Source organism: Opisthorchis viverrini (assembly GCF_000715545.1).
Source record: "Opisthorchis viverrini unplaced genomic scaffold opera_v5_6, whole genome shotgun sequence".
NCBI classification, from domain to species: domain Eukaryota; kingdom Metazoa; phylum Platyhelminthes; class Trematoda; order Opisthorchiida; family Opisthorchiidae; genus Opisthorchis; species Opisthorchis viverrini.
In genome coordinates this window covers 1,127,912-1,151,751 of record NW_008751662.1, presented here as the reverse complement: position 1 = coordinate 1,151,751, position 23,840 = coordinate 1,127,912, and the positions used below count along the sequence as shown (strand labels likewise).

The 23,840-nt window shown below is 42.9% G+C and overlaps 1 protein-coding gene across 1 annotated transcript in view; it reads right to left on the bottom strand.

Moving 5' to 3' along the window:
- Positions 1-6,491: 6,491 nt before the first annotated feature.
- The window catches only part of T265_00605 (hypothetical protein), a gene marked incomplete at both ends in the record, with an annotated part of 48,759 nt that continues 31,410 nt past the window's right edge, over positions 6,492-23,840 (bottom strand). The window contains 4 exons of the mRNA XM_009164433.1: positions 6,492-6,567; positions 13,796-13,867; positions 15,785-15,856; positions 21,414-21,485. Of these exons, the coding sequence (XP_009162697.1) occupies positions 6,492-6,567; positions 13,796-13,867; positions 15,785-15,856; positions 21,414-21,485 (292 nt within the window). The remainder of the gene's footprint in view (positions 6,568-13,795; positions 13,868-15,784; positions 15,857-21,413; positions 21,486-23,840) is intronic.

The following is a 23,840-nucleotide window of genomic DNA, read 5'->3' as shown; positions in this document are numbered from 1 at the left end:
AATGTCGCTGCCAACTCCTAAAATGTCAGCCTTTGGCATTCTTAGGCTCAATTAACAGTAGCACGTTTTTCCAAAGTTTAAATCTTAGGGTGTCCTGATAATTGCTGCCAAGTATTTCGATGGAATTCTTGAAACGATCTGATTCTGGCGACTCTTTACAGATGGGTAAAGTTGTCAAGGTGCCACAAAAAATGTACTGAATAGTTCAGAACACTTTGAATATGATGCCAGCGGTTGATATCACATCATCTTCGAGTTTTCATGTCTAGTGGGATTTCAGATTGGGTTGCAATCACGTCATCATAAGTGTTTTCTTGATACAGTTGACAACAATTACCGGGTCAGTGCAAATCTTTCTTGGAGTAACGCAGCCGCATTTATGTCTGTGCTCACAGAATCAAGATGAAATATTGCAGGATGGGTAGCAAAACCCGCTGGGGTACGATCGCAGCTCAATTTGTTGCTTCCCAATGGCGGATATTCCAACCTTGTTGAAAATAACGTTGCTATTGCCTTAACAACTAAATTCTCACGGACTGTGTTGCTGCAAAAACACCAATAACATTGCGATTAGATGCTACCATTGATTTACAGACATCATTGTTGCTGTAGGGTCTGAAGCAAACAGTTTTAGAACATCACATTCGTGTAAAATGTCATTTCGGCCAGTGGGACGGAGTGAAATAATCTAGATCCGTGTTTATACTTCCTCTCTGGAACTTAGAACAGAGCAAAGCGAACAAAACAACTGTCACAGCTGGGACATTGTGTCAATAAACCTCAGGCTTTCAGTCGTACACTGGGTTCGTTACGATGTAATGCACAGACCATCCAGTAGGTGGTTTCCTCTGATGGACCTGACGTACTTCATGGTAAAATTAGAAGGTGCCTGCTACCAACTTCAACTTAGGAAGCCTTTCAACAAACGACCATGTACCGTGAACCATTTGTTTGTGGGATGGTGGCGCTACATCCTGTCTAAATGCACAACACTCATCAACCCCTTAGGGTGTTTACATACTAACCGGTAGGCCACCAGGTCATATATCTTCAAAGGATAATCAGAAGCCTCGTGGTGACGATGTAAAGCAACGACAACCTATTTATACAGTTCCCCTTGTCTTTTAAGCTGTCTCGGCTAACAGGAACAAAACTGAAGCTTTAGAGACTCTTCACTGTCTCAAAACCATGAGTACCGTGTTCATAAGGGTAATAATTTTGTTACAACCCGTTCTTTGTCTGAGAGATCCTGCAATGACCCAAATTACGTGATACAAACTGTATGATGGGAGGATCGTGGCCTCAGTATGCAACAATCATCTGTGGGCTTTCTGTTATCAGTTTGAAGGTTGTGGGTCTCATGCAGTTCGTCAGATGTCGGAGAATACTAATTATTTTAGCTTTGTGCGTTATATTGTTTATCCACAGAGTCTCATGCTCATACTTTCTCATACTTTGGATATCAAATATGAATACAGTTGCCAGGTAAACAAGTGGTCTGAGAGAACCTGTTTTCGAATGCGTAACGTTTGTCCCCAGAACCACAGTGCAGAGCGAGAGAACGCAGATGGGCAGTTATAAATTGGTGGGAACGGCAACAAAAAACAGCTTTATGGAAACCGACCCGTTTCGCCGACTTCGTCAGTCCTCAGCCTGCTATCAGGCTTGTTGATGAGGTAAAGTGTAGAATAGGGTCATTTCCTGATAACTTGAATTTAGCCTAAAATGTTTGAATGCAAAAGATCGCCGGTGGTTCCTTGAGGTCCAGGAGTCTTCGGTGACATGAATTAGACAAGAGGTGGGCTAAAGAACATGAAGCGTTTCGTCCAGAATTGACCACCATATCAAATAAGTTCAAATCCGGACTTGGGTTCCTAAAAACATGAGACATTCAGGATTTCATGGACGCTATGAACGCTGCCGTGTAGATCATAAAGGGGTACTGATTGAACCTCATTATCCAGAGGGATAAGCCACCATTGCATCCTTCCAAAACAAAGGTTAAATGATTATCGATTGGGTTGAGAGTCTTATACAATTGGTTGGTTAATTTAGCGGGATTTAAACCTGCTTTCCTTTCTTTCACCATCATTTATAGGCCATAGAACTTGATGTTATACCATTCGGTGTTAGATTATCATAGAAACCAAAAGCACTATACTGCGTGTTCACTGAACAAGCGATTATAATTGGGATTTTTGAAAAGTAAAAAAATAAATAATAATAAAAATTGCATTTGCTAAGTAGGTTTGATAAAAAACTGGGTTTTAGTCCAGTTGAGATTTAGCCTTGAAAGCGAGGCTAGTACGCGTTGAAAAGTCGAGAAACACTGTACAGTTGTTGAATCCTTATTGGAAAACATCAACAGTGCGTATCTTACAGAGCAGAACTGGAGAGTTCCGAATCCGCCACCCCTCGGCTAGCGGTGTGAACACTGAGCCGTTCGCCCGCGAAGCGCTGGTCAGCATTGTGAGTAACTCGCACTTTGAGATGATATTTTAAATCTGAATGCTCAGAATGAAGCCCAAACGGTGGTGGACGTCTAATTGAAGGAGTTCATTAACTCTGGACTCCCTACATTTCTCGAATCCATCTGCGTCACTCACCATTTTCGTGAACCTCACACATATGTATGTAATGGCATAAATGTATAATATATTTTATATATAGTGATAATATATGTATATTTAGTTTTGATTTTAGAAGGGGCATTCCTGTGAAGATATCTTACTTTGTAGCATTTTGCATGGCTGGTGACTTAATAAGCTTGCCGTCCCAATGTTCGAGAGACATGCGAAATTTCGATTTGGCGAACAATGTCGTATAAGTGCGCAACATTTCTCATCGTATTTGGACGTCAGCTAAATATGAACTTGTTGACCGACGGACCTCACCCCTTCAGAACCCCACCATCATTTTGAGGTAATGTTGAAAACTAACCGGAAAGGTGAGACAGCCCCTTCAACTAGAATGGCGCTAATCATACATGACAGTTTGACGGCTGTCCTTCGGTCACCACTGTGGGAGAACATCCGTGATCTTACACGGTGCGTTTATCACATGATCTCCCACCAGATCAGTCTTGAGTTTCCCGTCCGTGTGGGACACAATAGACAATTGTCCCCCCATCCATGTCTCTAATGATGGTGGTGAGGTCACCAAGGAACAGTCGGCGCCGTAGATTACATCGTCTTGCTTATGAGTGTCATTTGTAGTGTGCAGATAACACGGTTGATTGATGACTATGATGAGTTTTGTCCTTTGTTTACCAAACCCTTCCAAAACGCATATGAAGGTCATTTTTAAAGCCTTAAAATAAAGGACAACAGTAGAAGCTGCTCATCTGTCATAGCGTAAAAGGAACCACTCGTACAAATCAAAAGGTCAGCTTCCACTGCATTCCTATGACCCATCTAAAAATGTTTTGCCTCTGGCGTGAATCGTTTGTTATGTTTATTCTGTGATCGAGCCGAATCGGAATAGTTCCTTTGATGTCAGATCGTCACGAAGTTGTTTCGTTTATATTCAGCACACCCTGTCTCCTGCAGGAGTTTATCAACCAAAATGCGGCGAAAGATAAGGCAAAAGTATGAAGTATTTTCTCACCAGAATTTTTGAAGTCTAGAACCTGACTGCAAACAGCATAACCAAAAGAGATTCTCGGATTTAGTAAGGACCACTGACAAAGTACTGGACTGCCTGGCCCTCTAAAAGCCGAACTATTACTAATCTACAAATACACTCACTTGCAAATCAATTTCATTTTAACTGCCCGGTCGGCACCACGAGGAGGTGGTGCAGCTCGCCTACTCATAAGGTTGCTGAAAACTCTTCGACAGGTTTTGCCTTTCTTGGGGAGAGTTTCCGTCAACCCTATGCTGTACTTGAATTCAGATTGGACACATTTCGACAAATGCACTCATTTGCGGGCTGTCGATGGATTTTCAGCAACCTTATGAGTAGTACATTACAATACAAATATATACATGTAACGCGATATTTCAAATAAATTTGCGACTGAAGCTTGGGGATGCCTGGTGAATGCAGCACATTCAGTTGCCTGAGAAGTTCATCAAATCTCGAGAGATTCAGCTGGGTTGCGGGTGAGTCTCAAGAAACAACCAAATTAGATTGCAAATGAGTGTATATTGGCTAATTTCGTGCACGTTGGTTTCAAGTAGAGCATGAGGTTGACGGAAACCCGTGGGCTGCGCCTACCTGATGAGCTTCAAAAAGGAAGAAGCCTGCCGGGTGGTGCTGAAGAGTTTTCAGCAACCTTGTGATTAGTTTTCTTTATATCAATAATCTACCTTAAACCAATACTAGCAGTTCATTTTCAGACGTTCTGTCAGCAATACACAGCATGATGATGTCGAAGAGTGAGAGTAATGTGCGCAACTTTACGAGCCAGTGGATTTTAACGCTACGTCCTCACACGTTTTTCACTAATAACCGGTCGTGATTTTTGGAGAAGCGGCTTTTGCCACAAGTCGCCAAGTCACACTGTTTAGTTGTAAAACAAATACTGGTGTTCGTTTTGTTGGAACTATCTTGTCTACTCTACGTGGATTCTTTTCTCGGTAGCTTTCGTTTCTTTCTCCGCTTATCATCTCAGATAAGTTATGCATTTGAAGAGAAGTTACGAAATACCAGTGAGCAATGTAGTTGCCAGATTTTGTCGACCAAAGACTCTCGGGCATTAGTTGAACAACAGATCTGACGCCATTAATATGGCTTATCATGGGAACCTTCCCAACTCTAATGGGTGGTTTGGATTCAGTGTTAATAAAACACTAATTCCATAAAAGGAAACTACTCACAAGGTTGCTGGAAACTCTTCGACAGCCCACGACAGGTTTCGTCCTTCTTGGAGCTCATCAGGTAGGCGCAGTCCCCGAGTTTCCGTCAACCCTATGTTCTACTTGAACCCTAATTGGACTGTTTTCGAGAAATACACTCATTTGCAATACACTCAATTTGCTAGGACACATTCAGTCGAGTCTCTTGTGAAAATCAAATTGATTTGCAAATGTGTGTATTTCTTGAAAACCGTACTTGCTCTAAACCTACAGGCAAGTCATTAACCGAAAATCACTGGATAGAGGAGTCCGTTGTAGAATCAGAGTTATCTAAGCGATGGCTAATTCTGGTCTCAAGAGATCAGCATGTTCACCAGACGCACGTGCAACCATTCAAACTCTTTTAGGCCTATGTAAGTGCTCCAACCCTCGTGGTTGTCGAATGTATGTCATCCTAGGATAGCACTGGAAGAGTAGAACTTGTTACCGTCAACTAACCAAAGTAAGCAATCATAAGCAATCAGTGAAAAGTGCCTTAAAAAACGGAATCTGACACTAAGTGAACCGTAGTATTTTCCAGGAGCCTCAGACTAGAATAAAACTCCGTAATAGTGGGCATTCGCAGGTGGAGAATTCACACAGTGCGTGATGAAATACTCGACCAATCACTGGATAATCAGTGACTTATTGGACAACTTTGCACTAGGTATATCAATTCACTCGGATCGATGCTTTTAGCGGTCGCTCTGAGCGTATGTGTTGTGTTATTAATTTTGGCCAGCCTGCGTGTAGTGTGGCTTTTAAGGAAAACTCCCTTTACGAAAATCCATGCCACGGTGGAAGGGTATCGACATGGTGAATGTCAACATTACAACTGCCTATTGATGTATCGGCCAATCGTTTACCAAGATCCAAATGTTCTTACAAGCATAATGAATCCAGTAAGAGGAGTTGGCCCTTGACAGCGAAAGGCTAACCCGTTAAGTAAATAACTAGACGCAAACGGATGAATAATCGTAAGTAACAAGGGAACAGGTTAAACCGACTTAAGAATTTTTGTTTGTTTTCACAAAACAGTCTATCTGTTGGAATCGTTTTTTCATAAAATTACAGACTGCATTTGAGAACGAGGATTGAGGAAACGCTACTCCAGAAGTCCCTGTTCTTTGTGCCCATCTGGTGAAAACAGCCCAAGAATTCGAGTGTTGTCTAATTTTAAAGCTCATTGCTGCTATTGCAAAAGTGAGTAACCTTCCCGTAGAATGCATTCGTTTCCCGGGCCCATCGCTTGTTTTTCGGTCAAATGCATACGTGTTAAATCCTCATTTGTGGGTCGCATGCCCCATTCTCTCGAGTGATAATAAGTAGTACCTTGTTATGCGAATATCTACGTCTGCTGAATTGAAACTTAACACCTACTCCTGAAATAAGTAAAACTTTCGGTGGTAAACAGTAACCAGACAGCAGCTAGAAAGATCTACCTGGGAACCAGGCTGTACCGGTCAGTTTTGCGTTGGAATGGCCAGCTAAAAATCACCAAAAGTGAAAATACTGTGCGCTACTAGTTTTTATTCAGCGTTGGTTACCACTATGGCTTAATTTCATAGAGGAATCGTCAAGAATGTCGTTGTGCTGGACCGGATTAAAACTTAGCGCACAACTAAACGAGAAATGGTCTCTATTCGTATAAACTCACATATGACGCAGCTCTGGGAGATCTCGAAACAGATCGGCATCCAGGCAGGTTAATTTGTTGTGACGTAGATCTCTGCAACGAACGATATGGAAAGAATCGAAAACGAGCAATCAGTGACTTCGAATGAGCACACAAAGTTGTCATTATGCCAACTGGAATCAGTGAACGGTGTTACCGGAAACAAAGTATGAAGGCCGAAGTATTTCACGGTATTAGGGTACATGAATAATTTCATTTTGGCGCAAGTACAAGTCTTGTAACTCTTTTTCAGTACACACACTCTGGGAATGGACATACCAACAGCAGGATTCGGCAAGGCATAAGGTGGTTCATCTACCCGTGTGGCCATCCCGATTTGGATAAGACATTGGGGTCACCGAGTTCCCACATGTGAGCTCGGCATTCGAAGAAGCAGTTCCGTACATTGAGANGAGAGAGGGGCTGGAAAACTTCATTCTCATTCTAACGAAGTAATAAGAAACTTACAGTCTGCATACCACGGGATGAGTAACGGTAAGAAAGTCATCTGTGAGCTGAGGTCGACATCTGCCAGCGCATGAGTGACCAACTCGGCAATTTGATTGCAAACGTTTCATCACCAATCCAGGTGGCATCACCAGTGCGTTATTGGGGAGCGTAGTGGTGGGCACAATCACTAACCCATCGCTACGCACAACTACTTTCCCCAATAACGCAGTGGTGATGTCACCTGGATTGGTGATGAAACGTTTGAAATCAAATTGCCCAGCTTAGTGAACAAGGCAATGACCATCTACGCTACCTGAGATACCAACATTTTTCTCTATAGAAAACAAACTAACTCGTTCAGGCAGAAAAAAATAGGCTGGATTTAACTCGAGAGTTCGTCCTGGAAGTGAAGCCAGTGTATGCTGGAAAGCTAAGAGGCCCCGTGTAACTATTTCATCCCTAATGGGAATCCAGAGAGTTTCGAACCCCGTAACCTCTTGACGTGCGATTCGAACTGCTGATAATGCTCTATAAGGATGAAGCAGCTGTCGAGTGCTTCTTGGCTTTCCATCACGGACTGTTTTCACTCACAGGCGAAATCTCAGAAATTCTCAAATCTCCTCGCAATTCCAACTGGTTCGCGAGATTTTTGTTCCTCGTAGGATGAACGTGAGCGATTGTCAGTTGGGACGGGGCACGCTCACTTGGTGCATTAAACTGATCGATTCTTGCTTGTTAGCTCATTCCACTCATGATGCATACGGTAATCCCAGACACGATTTCCCACAGACTGTACTTCATTTAGGGAAGTGCAAAAAACGTGAAGCAAATAAACCAAACGACAGGAATGTGTGCGCATGACCTTGACCTTTTTCAGCCGCATTTTGCGCGACAGTCTAATTTCGCAAGAACGTGTGACTATCGCATGCTGCCGTGGTGCAAAAACGCATTGTCTGATGTTAGCAGCATCGGTATGATCTTGAAATTCAGCCTCACCTCACTTGGCCGACCAGATCATACGACGCACTCACTTCAGGACTTGACGGTACAAACTGTCTGTGAGTGTTTTTAGTACACACGCAGGTAATATCAAGGAGAAAACGATTCCGGAAGATTGGAAACCTTACGATTCGATGGAAAATTTACTCCTTGAAAGGAAATATCCAAGTGCACCGACCCAGTCCCACAAAAATGCGCCAAACATAGGGCAAAACTTTCGTTTGAAAGGATACCCAAAACAATCTGTCTTTCTGCTTCCTCTCTTGTGGCATATAGGTTGTCTTGAACGTTTTGTACCTCTTGAATCATATCTCATTGTGACCGTTTTTCAAATTTTCGAACCACATTTGCATCTCGGCCCAAGATGTTCGCCTTTATCCGCTTTGGTTTCAGATTTTCCTGAGGGCCCCACAGAATCTAGACGGCCACCCAAAAGACAAATATCACTAAACCATACACTACAAGCTCTAGGTTCATCAAAGTAGTCTGACATTAGTGTTTAACGACTGACCTTGTATCATTTTTATTGGAATATCTCTTCGAAACAACGGAGTTGCGAAGTTAGCTGGGTATTTTCACATCGGAGCTATGATAACTATTGCTGTCCTGCAAATACACTTTGAAATTGCACAAAAGTAGCAAACTACACTGATTTGCAACAAACGATTTCGTGCAATTTGATTTCAAGTAGAACATAAGGTTGATGGAGACTCGGGGACTGCGCCTATCTGATGAGCCCCCAGAAGGTCGAAGCCGGTCGTGGGCTGTCGAGGAGATTTCAGCAACCTTACGAGTAGTACATTACGAACCTATATGTTCCGGAAATTCCCATTTATACTAGGAACACAGATGGGTTGACGAACATGTTTTCGGCAAGGTCTTTTTAAGTCATACAATTGCAAAGGTTAAGAGAGCAGTGTTTATCATAGTTGAACATGAACAGGAAATCGAGTGAGAGACGACACTGGCTACCTACCAAAGAACAATTAGCTCAGGTCCGCAATAGGATGACTTGAGCTTGTCAGCGCGGGTGGTGTGTTCAACACAGGGTGCATGTGTGAGGAAGATGAATTAAACCATGGTAAGTACAACACACGAACAAAGCGTTTTTGCCGACAATGGATCGGGTCGCAATGTCAAATGGCGATAGCTTCAGCCACTGCAATTGTGCGTTGCTGTACTGATTTGGGTTGATTAGCCGGCGCCTTTTAAACAATGCGGAAGCTCTGGTTGGGTATCACGTTGAGTGTAGTGTCAGCTAAGTGTTGTACTACCTCCTAGTTCCAGAAGCTAGCCAGGCTGACAAACTCAGGTCATCCTGTTGGTGACCTAAACTAATTGTTCTTTGACAGGTAGCCTATGTCGTCTCTCACGCGGTTTCCTGTCCATTTTCACCATGCCCCTTCAAATATGTTGAATACTGTTCTCTTAACCTTTGCAACCGTATGACATAAAAAGAATATACATGTATCGCCATATCTTGAGTAGCGTAGCAACTGAAACATGAGGCGGCCTGGTGCAGCACATTCAGTTGCCTGGAAACATCACAAACGAGAGTTTCAGATGGGTTTCAGGTTATCTTTTTCACTTCCCTGGCCAGTTTATTTGCATCCATATAATTCAGTGTGTGCTTTCATACTTTTCCAAGCTGAGAGGGTCACTAGCAGTTTCCCGCTAGTGTCCAACGTTTGTGATTAAACGATGCATCAATCTGTCGCCATGCAAGTCAAGAGGTTTTCGGATCTATTTTGCAAGAACAACAGTTGTTACCACTTCTTCGCGCGTCTTATGCGTCTCAACGCGGTTACAGAGAGGCCTAGATCAAGTGCACACCATTTCTCTCGGTTGATTTATCTGCTTCCATTTTTAACGCCCCTTAACTGACTAATTATAGCACAGTCTGTGGGTAATTGGGTCTGCCTTATGAGAGGAGTGGACGGCCAAGAACTACAGGTGAGCGTGTCCCGTGCTACGTAACCACCGCTCGGGAGAACGATGGTGACCTATTTTTCTGTCTGTATCAGTTAGCTCATTTTGTTATCTGTTTCCGTGACGTACCAAACCAGCCGAATGCTGGCAGACGTCAGCCTCAGCTCGCTGAGCAATTTTTACGGTATGCTTGCTCACCTCACCTCACCCCTGCAATCTGCATATATATTAGTTTCCCCACTATTTGGATAGTGTGGATATGGTCAGCTAACCCATTTTTCCCTATTCTTAATACACTAGATTGTTTCTTTTGAACACTGAGCGGGAAGGTGAATTAGCTGATGTCTTGCCTGAGCATACCGTTGGTATGTTCATGCCCATTGTGGGAAGCCCAGACTGCTAAAATTAAGTGTTTTTGGAAGTTATCTTACAGACTACCTAGAAAAGTAACATTGGTTATCCCTTTCAGCTGACCAGGATTCTTAAGGGATACCGTATTCCTCGATGCATTGCAGCAGATTGTATCAGATGGGTCATGTCCAAGCGTAGGTGTATCTGAACCCAAATTATGTTGTGAAACTCTGAGGATCGTCTTAGTCAAACACCCAAATGCAGTTAAGACCGTACAATGAATTATGCACAAGTGCCATCCACATTAGCACAAACAAAAGTCCCATTCGCAAAGCGACCTAAACGCGTTGGATGTTCTGTTAAACCTCGTGTGCACTCCCACTGTCAGCACTTAAGGAAGGACATGTTGGGCTGTGCGGCTCAATTAATTCATCAGGCGTTGTGCGCGTGACCCGACAGACTAGTTTGATTTGATTGCCTGACAGTGCCTGTTCATCACGTTGTCACTTTCATTTATCCAGCGCTTTGTCGTGCACTTGTACTTCGCAGCATGACTCCGCTCTGCGTGCTCGCTGATCTACTGGGCTAGTCCAAGTGGGCGACAGAAGGCAACCGCTTTCCATTGTGATCCCTCCAGACGGTCCCTCTCGTTTTCATGAATTTTTCCCACATTTGGGTTTCTCACCTAAAACGTTTGACAGAATGCCTGATTCGCATACTGGTCTGCGTGTGACAGACTTCGCTTGCGAACAGTTTGTTCCCGAAGAAAGGTTAAACCAATATCAGGCGAAATGCCAGTAACAATTAGGTGAAATTAAGCATCTTCATGTGTATCCTAGGCTTGTCATTCACTGTCGTAAACCTATGACTGAACTACGGATTTTACGGGCATCGTAATTTCCAAAAAATGGAAGCTTTCACAGCCACAGTGCCGCCGACCGGTATGTCTGAACAGTGTGTGGTCTGACAAGAGTACGGCTGTATTTAGCTAATGCGAGGATAGCTGTGTCCATAAACACGTTCCGAAGCGTCGCGTCCCAATCCGCGGTAGGTGTGTGTAGTGAACAGAAAGTCTGCATGTTGTTAAACTAGAAGCAACATTTACCGTCATAGTCATCTGCGTCACTCTCTTCCTCTGCGCCGCATTCCCTACAAAATAAATGAACACTAGAAGGTTGTCACAATCGATTTGCTGGCGGCACAGATAACTACAAATCCCTATTTTCGCAAGGCCTCTCTGAATCAGCATATCCCCTGGTGACAGTTCACCATGGCATTGTGGCGCAGCACGTTGTGTGGGGTCGATTTTCTGGTCAAATGTACACAGATATGGTGCCATATGTCTCTACCCAGGATATCAACAATCTATCAAAAATTGCAGACCATATCTGAGAGCATTCATCTTATATTTACTTACATGCGGATGCACACGTGACCGCACATGGTGCAAGATAAACATCCCGTTTCTAGTGAGGTGTGTAACTTGGTCTAATTGGTTGTTTATCCAAGCACCTTCCTTTCCCAAGACGAACGACAAAAAGCTGGCAAGATCTTTTCACCACAAACGTCTGTTGCGTGTGATCAAACAGAATTTATCAAACAACCCTCCATGTGTCACGATCTACGAGGCCGGTTCCTTAACTGTCAGGTTTAGGACTGGAGGTCTGTATGTATCGGCAAAACACACGCTCGAACATTAAACTGCAATTTGACTTAATCGTTTATGCAGTGCGGTCACGTCTGCCAAAGGCGGCTGGACAAACAAACCGGACTTAGAGCATCAATCGGTTTGTCGCTTCAATTAATCAGCAATTCAGCTGTAAACCTGCTGTCGTACGAGCCGATCAACCATATGTTGGGCATATGTTCACCATAGCAACGGGACTGAAACACAACTTTTGGTCCTTAGAAAGAAGGAGAAATATAGCAACATGCTTTGATATTTTGGTCTCACCCTCGGCCCATCCTTATTAGGATAAAACACGTTTTCGAGAAATACACTAAGTTGCAAATCAATTTGGTTTCCATGAGTGACTCAACTGAGTCTCCCGTTCGTTTATGATGTTCTACAACTGAATGTGCTGCACACAGGCCAACTCATGATTCAGTTGGGTGAGTCCTCAGGTCGATGTGGAAACCTTCATGGATTCGGGTCCAGCGTAGATTCTAATTCTTCCGGTTCGGTTCAAGTGATGATCCCTCTTAAGCCTCATTGCCCTTTGCACCCGTTTGTGTGGACGAGCCAGTGCTAGGATATTTTCATAAAGGAAACTACTCACAAGGTTGCTGAAAACTATTCGACAGCCCTCGACTGGTTACAACCTTTGTGGGGCTTATCAGGCCTTTATGAAAATGTACTGCGATATCTGGAATATCGTGCCGACTGAATCATGAGGTGGCCTGTGTACAACACATTCAGTCGTAGAATATCGTAAACGAGAGATTCAGTTGAGTCTCTCGTGAAAACCAAATTGATATGCAAATGAATATACTTCTCGAAAACAGTACAATTTGTGTTCAAGTAGATCATAAGGTTGACGGAAACTCGGGGACTGCGCCTACCTGATGAGCCCCGAGAAGGGCGAAATCAGTTGTGGGCTGTCGAAGAGTTTTCAGCAACATTGTGATTAGTTTCGTTTATGAAAATACAACACGTTTATTTGGTTTCAGTATATTGGTTTCTCCAAGAACACTTTGCATAATCGTAGCTGCAACTCATCGTCAGTATTTTTGCCACACTTCCTGAGTGTCTTTTGTGAAGAAGGCCTTTGTGAAAGTAAACTTAACAACCGCGAAATCGCAGCATGTTGCTTCCCTTAGTTACTCACTCACAGTGATACACAAATTGTTTTTTCCTTTCATGTGTGCAATTAGCTTGGTCAGCCATCACCTAGAGCAAAATTATTGAATAGTTTTGTATCCTAAAAAAACAACAACTTTGCGCTCATCAGCATCATCGACAGCATGACATCAGTGTTCAGCTTCACTGCCGTACAACCATGATTGTAAAGAAAAAAAAACCACAACAATTCCGAGGTGCCTTTACCTCCAGACACTCACGCAAGTGTATCACAAAATTCTTCCTAAAATAAGATGTTGATGAGAGCGCGAATTAATTGCCCGGAAGGTCTGTGGTTCGAGCCCCGACCTCTGACTTTCGACCTCTCCTTCCTAGGTTTGAACAAACTGGCAGTATCATATCAGCCCTCGTGCTTCCTTCTGGTAGCATGGCAGTTAAACACCAAAAGGTTGCTACAACCGAATGACTTTCCTAAAATGGTGTAAGTTAAAATGTAGTTTGATTGCATGTTCTTTCCTAAAAAGGAAGTTTCCATTTCTTTCCACATTGGTCATCTTTCCGTTCATCGTTTAACACATTCGCTTGTTTCTATCTTAACAAGCGTATCTCTGCTTAACCATCAATAGTAGGAGTCATATTTTTAGTGAGGTTTTTAAACGAAAAGCGCTAATCTCAACTACACGAGGAAGCGCAGAACTAAAATGTATCAACTAGAGAAACACTTGTGTGAATCGCATGTGGAATGAAACTTACATTCGTTGCAGCTGTGACAAACCACTCAAAACCTCTCGTGAAAGTGACTTCAGTTCATTGCGGCTGAGGCGCCTGTTAGGTTAAAATACAAAACAATGGAGGTGTTAGGACGGTTGTGTTGAAGTACAGTAGTCAGGGAAAGAGCAGGATAAAGAGAGAATTTTCCGACTGACTAAACATCGGTTGACTCCTGATAGAAAAATATCGTTCAAAAAGTACAGTATTCCCTTCATTCTGCGATTTCTGCTTATCGGAAATGTTCTATCCTTAAATGGTATTCACAGAGGGTTGTATCGCCTACCAGGGGATCGTACCCAGGGTTTTAAACCATTTTCTAGTCGCGTAACGCGATATTTCACTTATTTCGGCTTGAAGTTGTCCGATATTAGATACACTTGTAAATTTTTGATGAAAGTTTAGTGAAGTAGATCGGCATGGCGTTCAGCAATCTCTGTACCCCAAGTCATAACTAACGAGAAGTTGAAATATTGGATCAATTTACACAGTTTTACTAGAACAGCCATTATATGGAGCGTACGAGATGGGCACATATTTCATTTACTCTCGGCAGGGATGCAAAAGCATTTGCAGGACAGGTGTATAGCAACAGACGGCACAGGTAGACAAAAGTTTTTTTCGTTTCCTAGAGGAATTTCATGAAATTTGTCGTGCATGACACGTATGGATGTAAGTTCCAAAATGACGTTTTTTGTTGACGTCGTCTGCCTTACCGGTGTGTGGCGCAGTTGGTTACTTATATGATTTTAGCCTATCAGTTAAATACTCCACGAAGTTCCCTAGCTGAATTACCTGAAAATTTGGTTTTGCTGAATACTTTTCAACGAAGCAGTCTGCTGAGGTTGCCACACATGTTTCCTTCTCGACCGAAATCCGTCTGCCAGTGCAGAAAGTGAACTTCGGTAGTAATTTGACACTTACTTTCGGGATGTTATCAACACCAGCTGACACATTTCTGTGTCTCAAGAACGCTAGTCTGGTGTCAGTTTGACCTTCGTAGATAACTTTACAAGCAGGTGGAACACTTCAACGCTTAAATCAATTAAAACCTCATGGATCGAATATTTCAACTGTAAACGCGGCTTGGCAGCACTACTCCTGGGAGTAAATCATCCATACATGGCTCGCATCATTTACATAAAATGCTGTTGTGATTTATCTGACGGTTACTACAAAAAAGCTGTTTGTCTCTAGTCGACAGGATCAAGGCTCAATTTTTGGCAAGACAGGCCGTATCAGCTGGAAACTATCTTTTCCAGTTCTTTATGCAAAACAGGACAGCTCTCAATAGACTTTTGAATGAAGGCTATTGTAAAGAAGCACTCTGCCCTTGAGCAACAGGAGATCTATACTGATAGGTCCAAAGGTTTGAAGATTTCAGTTTGCTGGTATATCATGAATTTTTCGTAAAACAGCAACAAACAGTAATCTAACATTGGCGATCACTTTTGGACTGATACACAATCCTGTAATGGCTTCAGAGGTAACTTTTCAGTGCGATGTTCTAGTTCGACTCCACTTAAATTCTGGCCTTCCAACAGACACACTTGCAATTTGAGACAATACCATTCCTTCCAGCTTTGTTTTTATTAGAAATTAGTAGTATGTACGCGTTTTTTACACATCCAGGATGGATAACGTCACGTCATCAACTACGTCTCATTACTCGAGGCCAAGATGGCAGAGCTATTAGCCCCTTAGTACAACGATCAACTGTGAGAACTCATTTCAAACAGTAAATAAACTAGTGATCAAAGTTCCTTTTATTTAGTTTAGGTACTGAGAAGTAAAAATGCACTTCTTGATTTGATTTGGGTGGCTCAACCATTTTTAAAGAATGTTTGGACTCAGTCATTACACTTTGATTAGCATGACTCAGAATACGAGCCAGAATACTTGTGCTGGAGTACTCAGCAATGAAGAGAGCATACATCTGCAGGTGGAGCGGAGTACGGAAGAGGAAGTACTTACAGGCGTCGAAGTGAGACTAATTGTTCGAACGTTCTGGGTTCAATCGATCTTATTCGATTGTTTGAAATCACTCTGGAACGGATAAACAGATACACATATATAACAATGATTTAGCGGAAAATGCCCGCAACAAGAATTTGGACATATCCGTTGTGCGAATAGTCGCATAAGTGTTGTTGATCCTCTTATAAAAGGTCACACACATAGGGGATCCTGCTTGATTTGATCCCCAATGATAGGCTCATAAAAACAATCCTCCGGTCAATAAAAATGGATTCTTTCTCAGGAATAGATACACCTGAATCCCGGTCATGATTTGGCATGCTTGCATGGAGTCTGTGTACTTGCGCGTCCCCTAACTAAACCACAATAATCCGGTGGAATTACTCGTCGTAATTTACCAGATCCCGCTCGCCGTAAAAGACCAAAAGGACTTACTAGACTTTGAACGTTCTAATAAACTGGGGGAAGCATAGTACAGGGACTTCCACCAAGTGATGAGTGATTGTAAACCTGGTTTCTGCAGACTATCTACATGCAACTGCCCACTGGTAAAATACGTAATAAACTACTCACAGAGTTCGCGAAAACCCTACGACACCCAACAACCGGTGTCGCCTTTCTCGAGGCTCATGAGCTAGGCACAGTCCCCGAGTTTACATCAGCCCTATGTTCTCATTTAAAACGAAACTCCGCTGATAAACTCATCTGCATACCGATTCACTTTCGAAGACAGACACATCTGGAACCGAACTGAATCTCTAGTTTATGGTTGCGCCTATCCGAGGAGTCCCAAGAAGAGCGAAACAGGCTGTGGGGACTATCAGCAACCTTCTAAATACTTTTTTCTATGAAAAAATATACCGCGAGCTCCCGAATATCGCACCAACTGAAACACGAGGCGGCCTGGTGCAGCATATACAGTTGCAGAAGAACGTCGTAAACGAGAGACTCAGTTGGGTTCCAGGTGCGCTTCCGATGAAAAACAAATTCGCATGCAGATGAGTTCATTTGTTGAACTCCCTTTTTGATTTCATGGCTTACTTTCACACATGGAATTATGGTGATAAGCCTTAACATACTATTATATAGACAAACGCATGGTTTGGAAATGTGATTCCAACTGGTAAACGTTTCTGTTCATCACATCATGTCGCGAGACTTAGAATCTTTTAATTCAGTTTAGTAAGAGCTTCAAAATATGGCTAAACTCAGGCAGGCGGGAACAGTATGTTACAGTATATGAGCACAAAAGATGGCCATTTGATTTGGATAGATGGACCAAAAACAGAATAATTGGCTTCCTTAAGTGAATTTGCGTTGATTTCCACAGAATTTTGGACAGAACCATCTATTGAAAGCCTACGCAGTCCGGCCGCTATGCAGGTATGGCGCGGTAACAACCGATGTGCATGAAACTTTCAGCTGTGATCAACTTATCGGCGGAGTCAGAAACTAATGCCCCAGCTTGGTGACCTGCAATGAAAAACTGATAAGGTCAGGGAGGATTCAACGATACATGTTCCCCTCCACTTCAAAAGACTTCGCCCATCTTCCTCGCTTATTATTTCATGCTTCTGATTCGAAAAGGCTTTCCGGCGCAGCAAAGACGTGAAATTTATGGATGTAACCGCATTATGTTCATTCAAAATAAGCCTGTCAAATGTGACCAGTCACTACTGAAAACAGATTCAGTTGGAATACGGCCATCTTTGAAACCATTGAATTGGTGCCCAAAACATACTGTGATTTTTTATCTAGCATCATTAGTTACGGTTTCCGGGCTCAGGTGCGCACCGAGAATTACAGCACCAAGACTGATTTATCTCGGATCTCACAACACAACTCCTTTGTAGCTATCCCTGAATGGGAATGTCGAGTACGTGGGATTCGAACACTTTTGGGTGGGTAGTTTTGCGTTCTTTTGAAACGTAGCAAGCAAATTTGGCCACATTTGGAAGACCGGCAGACAACCTTGATTGAAAAATGGTCATGCTTTGTCCATTTAAGGAAACTCTGACTGGACAGTGATTCATTTCTATGGGACAGCACTGTGATATCATACACCGGACAGAGTAAGATGGAAGCAACCCAAGGACTACAATATGTCTGCCACGTAGATTTGCGTCTCCCCTATTGTTATACTCCTCTAGCACTATCAAACCAGGAAGATGAATCGAAAAGAGGTTAGGCGAAACGGCACTTGATCAGCTGCAATAATTCTGACCCCTTAGAGAAACGGGGATGTGAACTTTGAAAGCCTTTGGGGTGCTGTCGTGAGACAAGCTTTCGCAAATGCAGATGGTGGCTACCGCAAGAGCTGTCTCACACTTTGAAGAAACTCGACCACCTAAGATGGGACAGCATTCTGTTTGAGGTCCGTAACGGAAAGTCTTTGATATTCGATGGGAAATATAGACATAGGTCGGCCTTACCAAACGCAATGACATCAAAGCGGAACACCGGGAATCTAGATTTACCGTAAATGCTGGTGACCATGTGCATTCTGGAAGCCCTTCTGAAAACTTACGGAAAAACTTACAGTTGCGTTTAGCATGTCTGGTGTAGCTGACTGTAACCGGTCTGTGGTCCCCTTGATTCCTGATATCTTATTCAAACCGGCAGTGATTTTCAACACTACTGTTACAGGCCTAACTGTTTTCGATAGTTACGGTTAGTCCAACCATGGCTGATCTCGGCACGGACGCCTACGATCCATATGAAATATTCCTAAATAGGTACTGTCAACCGCTATGGCCGTTCGAGCATTTTATGGTCACGAATTAGTGCGTCAACAGAGTTTGATAAGATAACAAACCCCCCGATGAATGCAGACTATTTTAGCATCAGCTTTGGTGTTGTCCTACTCCTTACAGGCTACTCTATCAACTGTGAGTGGTTTCGATATTTTTACTGAAATTCTTTGGAAATAAAGCAATTTTTTAGAGAAAAATAACGGCTTTTTCGAACCAAAAGCTCCAAACATTTATAACTTTGTAATGCTTATTTGACAACGTTCAGTACGGCGGGATGTGCTTTGCTAAGCGTTGTGTAACACTTGGCACTTTGCTTATGATATAGTCGGCTAATTATGAAACACGTTGTGGTCAGCGTTCACTTCGGTCAGAGGCATTAACGTGGTGAATTTAACCATTAGTCCGGTATCACTTGGGCTGTGAAAAACAAAACATCGCGGTTCGTATTAACGAGGAAATTCTCGGCAGTCATTGGTCGTTGTTTGGGAAACATCATAAATAAGCTGCTTGTCAAGCCTGCCTTAATTAGAATCTAATTGTGAACATCATCAGTGTTCGTGGCCGTCTTGACCGCACTTGAAGGTGTGTATATGTGAAATGGGACGTTTTGAAAACAACTTGGAACAACAATGGTCGTGGGAGATTTAGCTTGGAGTTTAACGGCCGACAAGCCGTTTTCCCCCTGACCAATCTTCCTGGTTTATTCCACTTCCATGATCGACAATACCAACAAATGTCGGGGACAGCTGCAAAGATACATACGTAGTAAAATCATCCGCGATGAACACCGTTCCGCGATTAACTGCAGTCTTTTGACATACGACTGAGTATGCATTCTTGGTTCCGCATTTGAGTTCCTCGATTTACAACACACTGACACTGCTGATCACCCTCTCTGGATATCGTGAACTTGGGATAAAAATTAAAAAAAGGTGGTTGTACGACAGGAACTTCTCCTCAAAGATCGAATACTTTTGAATTCGCTCCGAAAATTGAACCATCCTGAAAACTGCTGGTTAGTTGTTACCCGCATACTGCTACTGACTCTGAATAGCTTCTCGGTGTATTGAGGCAACGAATCTAGGAAGAACGCTATTCCAATAATTTATCGGCTAGTTGCAGGCTTTCCGAAGGTAGGACTTCGAGAACAGCCAGATAAATAAGGTGTACACAAGACGCCAGGACTGACAACTCGTTCTGTTATTCACACTAATTCCCGCAGGCATACACGCTAGCCCAAGTATGAATTGGTCAGCGAGAACCGCTATCCTTTTGGAGTTTCCCTCGGCTTTGTTATCGAGGGTGTCAACAGTCACATTTTCTCTTCTATTAAATGTGATATATCAGTCGATGGTTGCTAAGAAAATCAGAATCCCCCCGTCTGAATGTCTTTGACAGTGCGTTTATTCGTTCCACCCGCACCACAAGTGTTATCCATTTAGCTGCATCGGCAACTACCTCCGTCAAATCACTGTTTTTCTTTCTGCCAATGAACCAGCGTTGAAGCCACACCGTTCTATCGCTAGCCGAATGATGCTTTCTGAGTGAAGCCACAAGTGGATTATTCCGAACGTGAATTTTAACATTGAGCAAAAATCATCGTTGCTGAACAACGGAGGTAAAATTTGTGAACAGTAGGTACCTAGTGGTGATTTCTAGGATAATCTATGCCCTAGACGATTCATTTTTCATTAACAGGTGGCCTACATTCGGCTCACTAAAGTGCATCCGAAAGCAAACTGATACCATGAACACTATTCAGATGAGGTTCTCCACTGCAAACTGACTCAGAACGTTCGCCTCTGTTCCGGCATAACGATTCACTGACAAAAGCGGAGGGCTAAGTGTCCAGCCTGAATTTTCATGTTGTTTGAGACACTGCTGAGTTGTCTGTCATTGTGTTATCCAGATAACGAACCCAGTTTACATGGTTCATCTGTTTCGGTATTCGAAATTACTGCGCAGTCCAAACAGTACAATGGTTATTTGTTGCCTAATAATTTATATGGTCCCATAGCTCGTGTGGGTTGGTGTCGGTGAATCCGTAAAGAGGCAGTTAGAATGCGAGTTTTCGGTTGTGCAACGGGTACTCCCATTGAAGAATATGTCCAGCACCAGAAGCTGCGTTGGTTGGGCGTAAACAGAGGGGTGGCCAACCCTTGACTTAGCAGAGGAGTATGAAGGAGATCACGAAACGCTTGGGTGCTCTCGGTGCTACTCGACTTCCAGGGTGGGGACCACGTGATCCTCATTGTGTCTGATTGGAGACACCAGAAGATATGGCTGCCAACCGATGTCGGTGGCGTTCTTGTTCTATCCAGATTGCCTGAGTGAATGTCTGGAGGTGTAGGCACCTCGGAGTGATTGTGGTAAGCTAGCACTTGTGTGTGTGTGACTAGCGTCTTTTTACACTGTCTGATGGCAGCATATTTTTTTTAAGGCACGTATGCCTCAGAAGGCCTTCAAAAAGGAAGCACCTATACACTGGTCTGACTTGTAGAACGAGTTCAACTTCGCGTCACACCTCCACCTCCAACGGAACGTAACTTATTTGTTCCGCTCATCTCACGCTTCATCGAAATAACGACCACTTGTACGCATTAAACACTGTCCTTCCAATCTACAAATGGTCTGCTTTTTCAAGGGCTGAAAAGCGCCAACAATTCTTTAGGTCATGAGTGATCAAGAGGCACCTTGGCTACAGCGTTTTGTTCAGAGTTAGTCCAAGACCTACCCTGTTTTCTTGTAAGAATATACCCAGGTTTTCACGCGCACACAAAAGTTATCAACAGAATACTACGGATATTGTAGGTCCAAGCACAAAATGTTTTAATGTTTGTTACATAGCCCACAAATAAGAAAAGTATACTCACAGTGTTTTTAGGTTCGATAGCCCCTCAAAACTGGATCGATTCAGGCTCTCGATTTCATTCCCCACGAGGATCCTGTTCCAAAAAAAATAAAAGATTCGTATACACGGGTTACAAAAAACCCAAACTGCAAATTCTGACTTTCTGTATGGAATCGAATGTATTCACAGTAATAGGCAATAAAAGAAACAACTCCTGAAATCTCTTCTCCATGCAAGTGAAGGTTATGAAAGGCAGTAATTCTAAGTTGCCGTCTAAACCACAAACTGTAGGGCATGAGAGAACGAACGAAGGCCTTTTGTGGTCAAGTCCCGTTAGTGCTGAGCAGAGTAAACCGCCCTATGACTCGCTTCCCGTGATCAACATTCAGCGTATTAGGAGAACACGAATCACTAGTCATTTTATTGTAATGTCAGAATGCGAATGCGTTAAAAGACGGGTTTAGTAGTAGTGAGAACCAACAATGCTGGCAGACCAACAAGGTCTGTTGAGAATTTGGGCTATTTCTTAGTTTCCTCATAGAGATTGTGTGTAGTTACATAATCATGCTCCCACGTAGGTGGAGTATCGTCAACCCAAGTAGTCTATCGTCGTCGTCATCATCATCGACATGACATCAATGTTCAACATCGATTCTTCACTGCCTTAATACTGCGGGCTAATCAATGTTCAAGTAAGATTGGAGGTAGTCTTGTTTTATACTGAAGATAGCTGACGTTTTTTGTTGTAATATATTTACAGCGTAAAAATTCCCCAACTATTTTATTGAGTAATAATGAGGTGGAGTTGGTGACATACATAGACCTTTCTCTATAGATAGGGACACGCTTTACCTTAGATGTACCACTGAGTACTATTCCGGCGACCTTTACTGTTGCGCAGATTAGAAAACTAGCAAGCCCTAAAGGTGTGAGTGGAACCATTTAGCAGCCGTGCTCTCACTAGTCTTCAGCGTCAGTCGCGTTCTTCTGTAGCGCCATGCTAAAGCAGCAAACTGGAACGTCAGGTTTTATTCCTATATTCACTGTCGTTCGGTATACTAGCGAGGTTTATGTTTTCACGAGGTGTTACCCAACTGATATTAATCTGTTAAAGACAAGTAACGAAGGCGTTGCAGGGTGTGTTTGATTTTTGTTTCCTGGAGGTTTATGCTTTATCATTCACGTCGCTGAATGCCTGTCCCGCACTAGACCGTGTATAAGGCAGACATATTCACTATGACGCCAGCGGCGACTGGAAGCTGAGGTCTAGCAAGATGAGTCAAGCTTCTTCTGTGTTTCGCAGTCTTTGGAAAATGTTTATATCATCGAATCCGTGAATGAAACCTAAATAGGCACTTGGAAGAGATCACAACTTGGTCGAGGCTCTGACAAAAGGCTGCCCCACAATTCATCTCACGGTAGCTGAGTGTAGTGCCTGGTGAATCTACCCAGTACGAGGTTCTCGCCAAGAAAAATGATGCCCTCAGTTCTAATAAAAGTAGGTTTACCTGAACTCGCAAAGATTTAGTTAGGATGGATTATTCTGCCACCGAATATCACTCAAAACCGCGTGGTATCACGAAATTACGATCGGTCATTAAAAACAACAGCCCAGACGCTTTCCGGCTGTAATTTTAAATAAATGGGCTAACATCTGTGCTTCCATACTGGTTATCAGAAGAAACTCAGTTGTTCTAATTAACCAAGCCATGATTTCGAAAAGTACACCCGGAATCCCGACTGCGCAGCCCGTCAGTTTGTTGAACTACGAAATGGAAATCACTACTTTCGTGGGTAGAATTTGTCACGTGACAAGTGATTAATATACCAAATTTAGCGAAAAAGGCATTGTACTCCCAAGGATTTGTATTGTTCTTGATTTGTCGAAAATTCTGCGAATTACCGTGTTATCAGCCCAGTGGATCACTAAACTGCCACCGACAAAATGTAGGTTGTTTCCGAGGCAGCAAAATGAGTTCACAGCATTTGTTTCAATTACTGAGCCTTTACCAAATAGTGGGGGATATATTGAATTTTAGCGTAAGCCGGGCCTTAGTAATAAAGTACCCTGTAATGCAGACCCAAAAAATGCCGTCAAAAACTATCGTTTCATTTCACAACCATTTTAATGTCACAAAACCGCAGAATTAGTCTTATCATTTTGAGTAGGGGCCACGTCCCATAAACGGACTTCGGGTAAGATCTGAATCTGTAGATCACTATATCTGCATTTTACTGCTGGGACCCAGCATTTGCTGCTAAATAGCTCACTGGAGATATCATCATCATCACCATCATCGTCATCATCATCATCATCATCGTCATCAAAGACAGTAACATCAGTGCTGGCAATGATGCTTCACTTCCATACAACCATAAGGTTCGTCTAGTTGTATATATATATATATGATTGTATTAGAAGCCTTATAGTGAAGAGAAAATGAGTGGG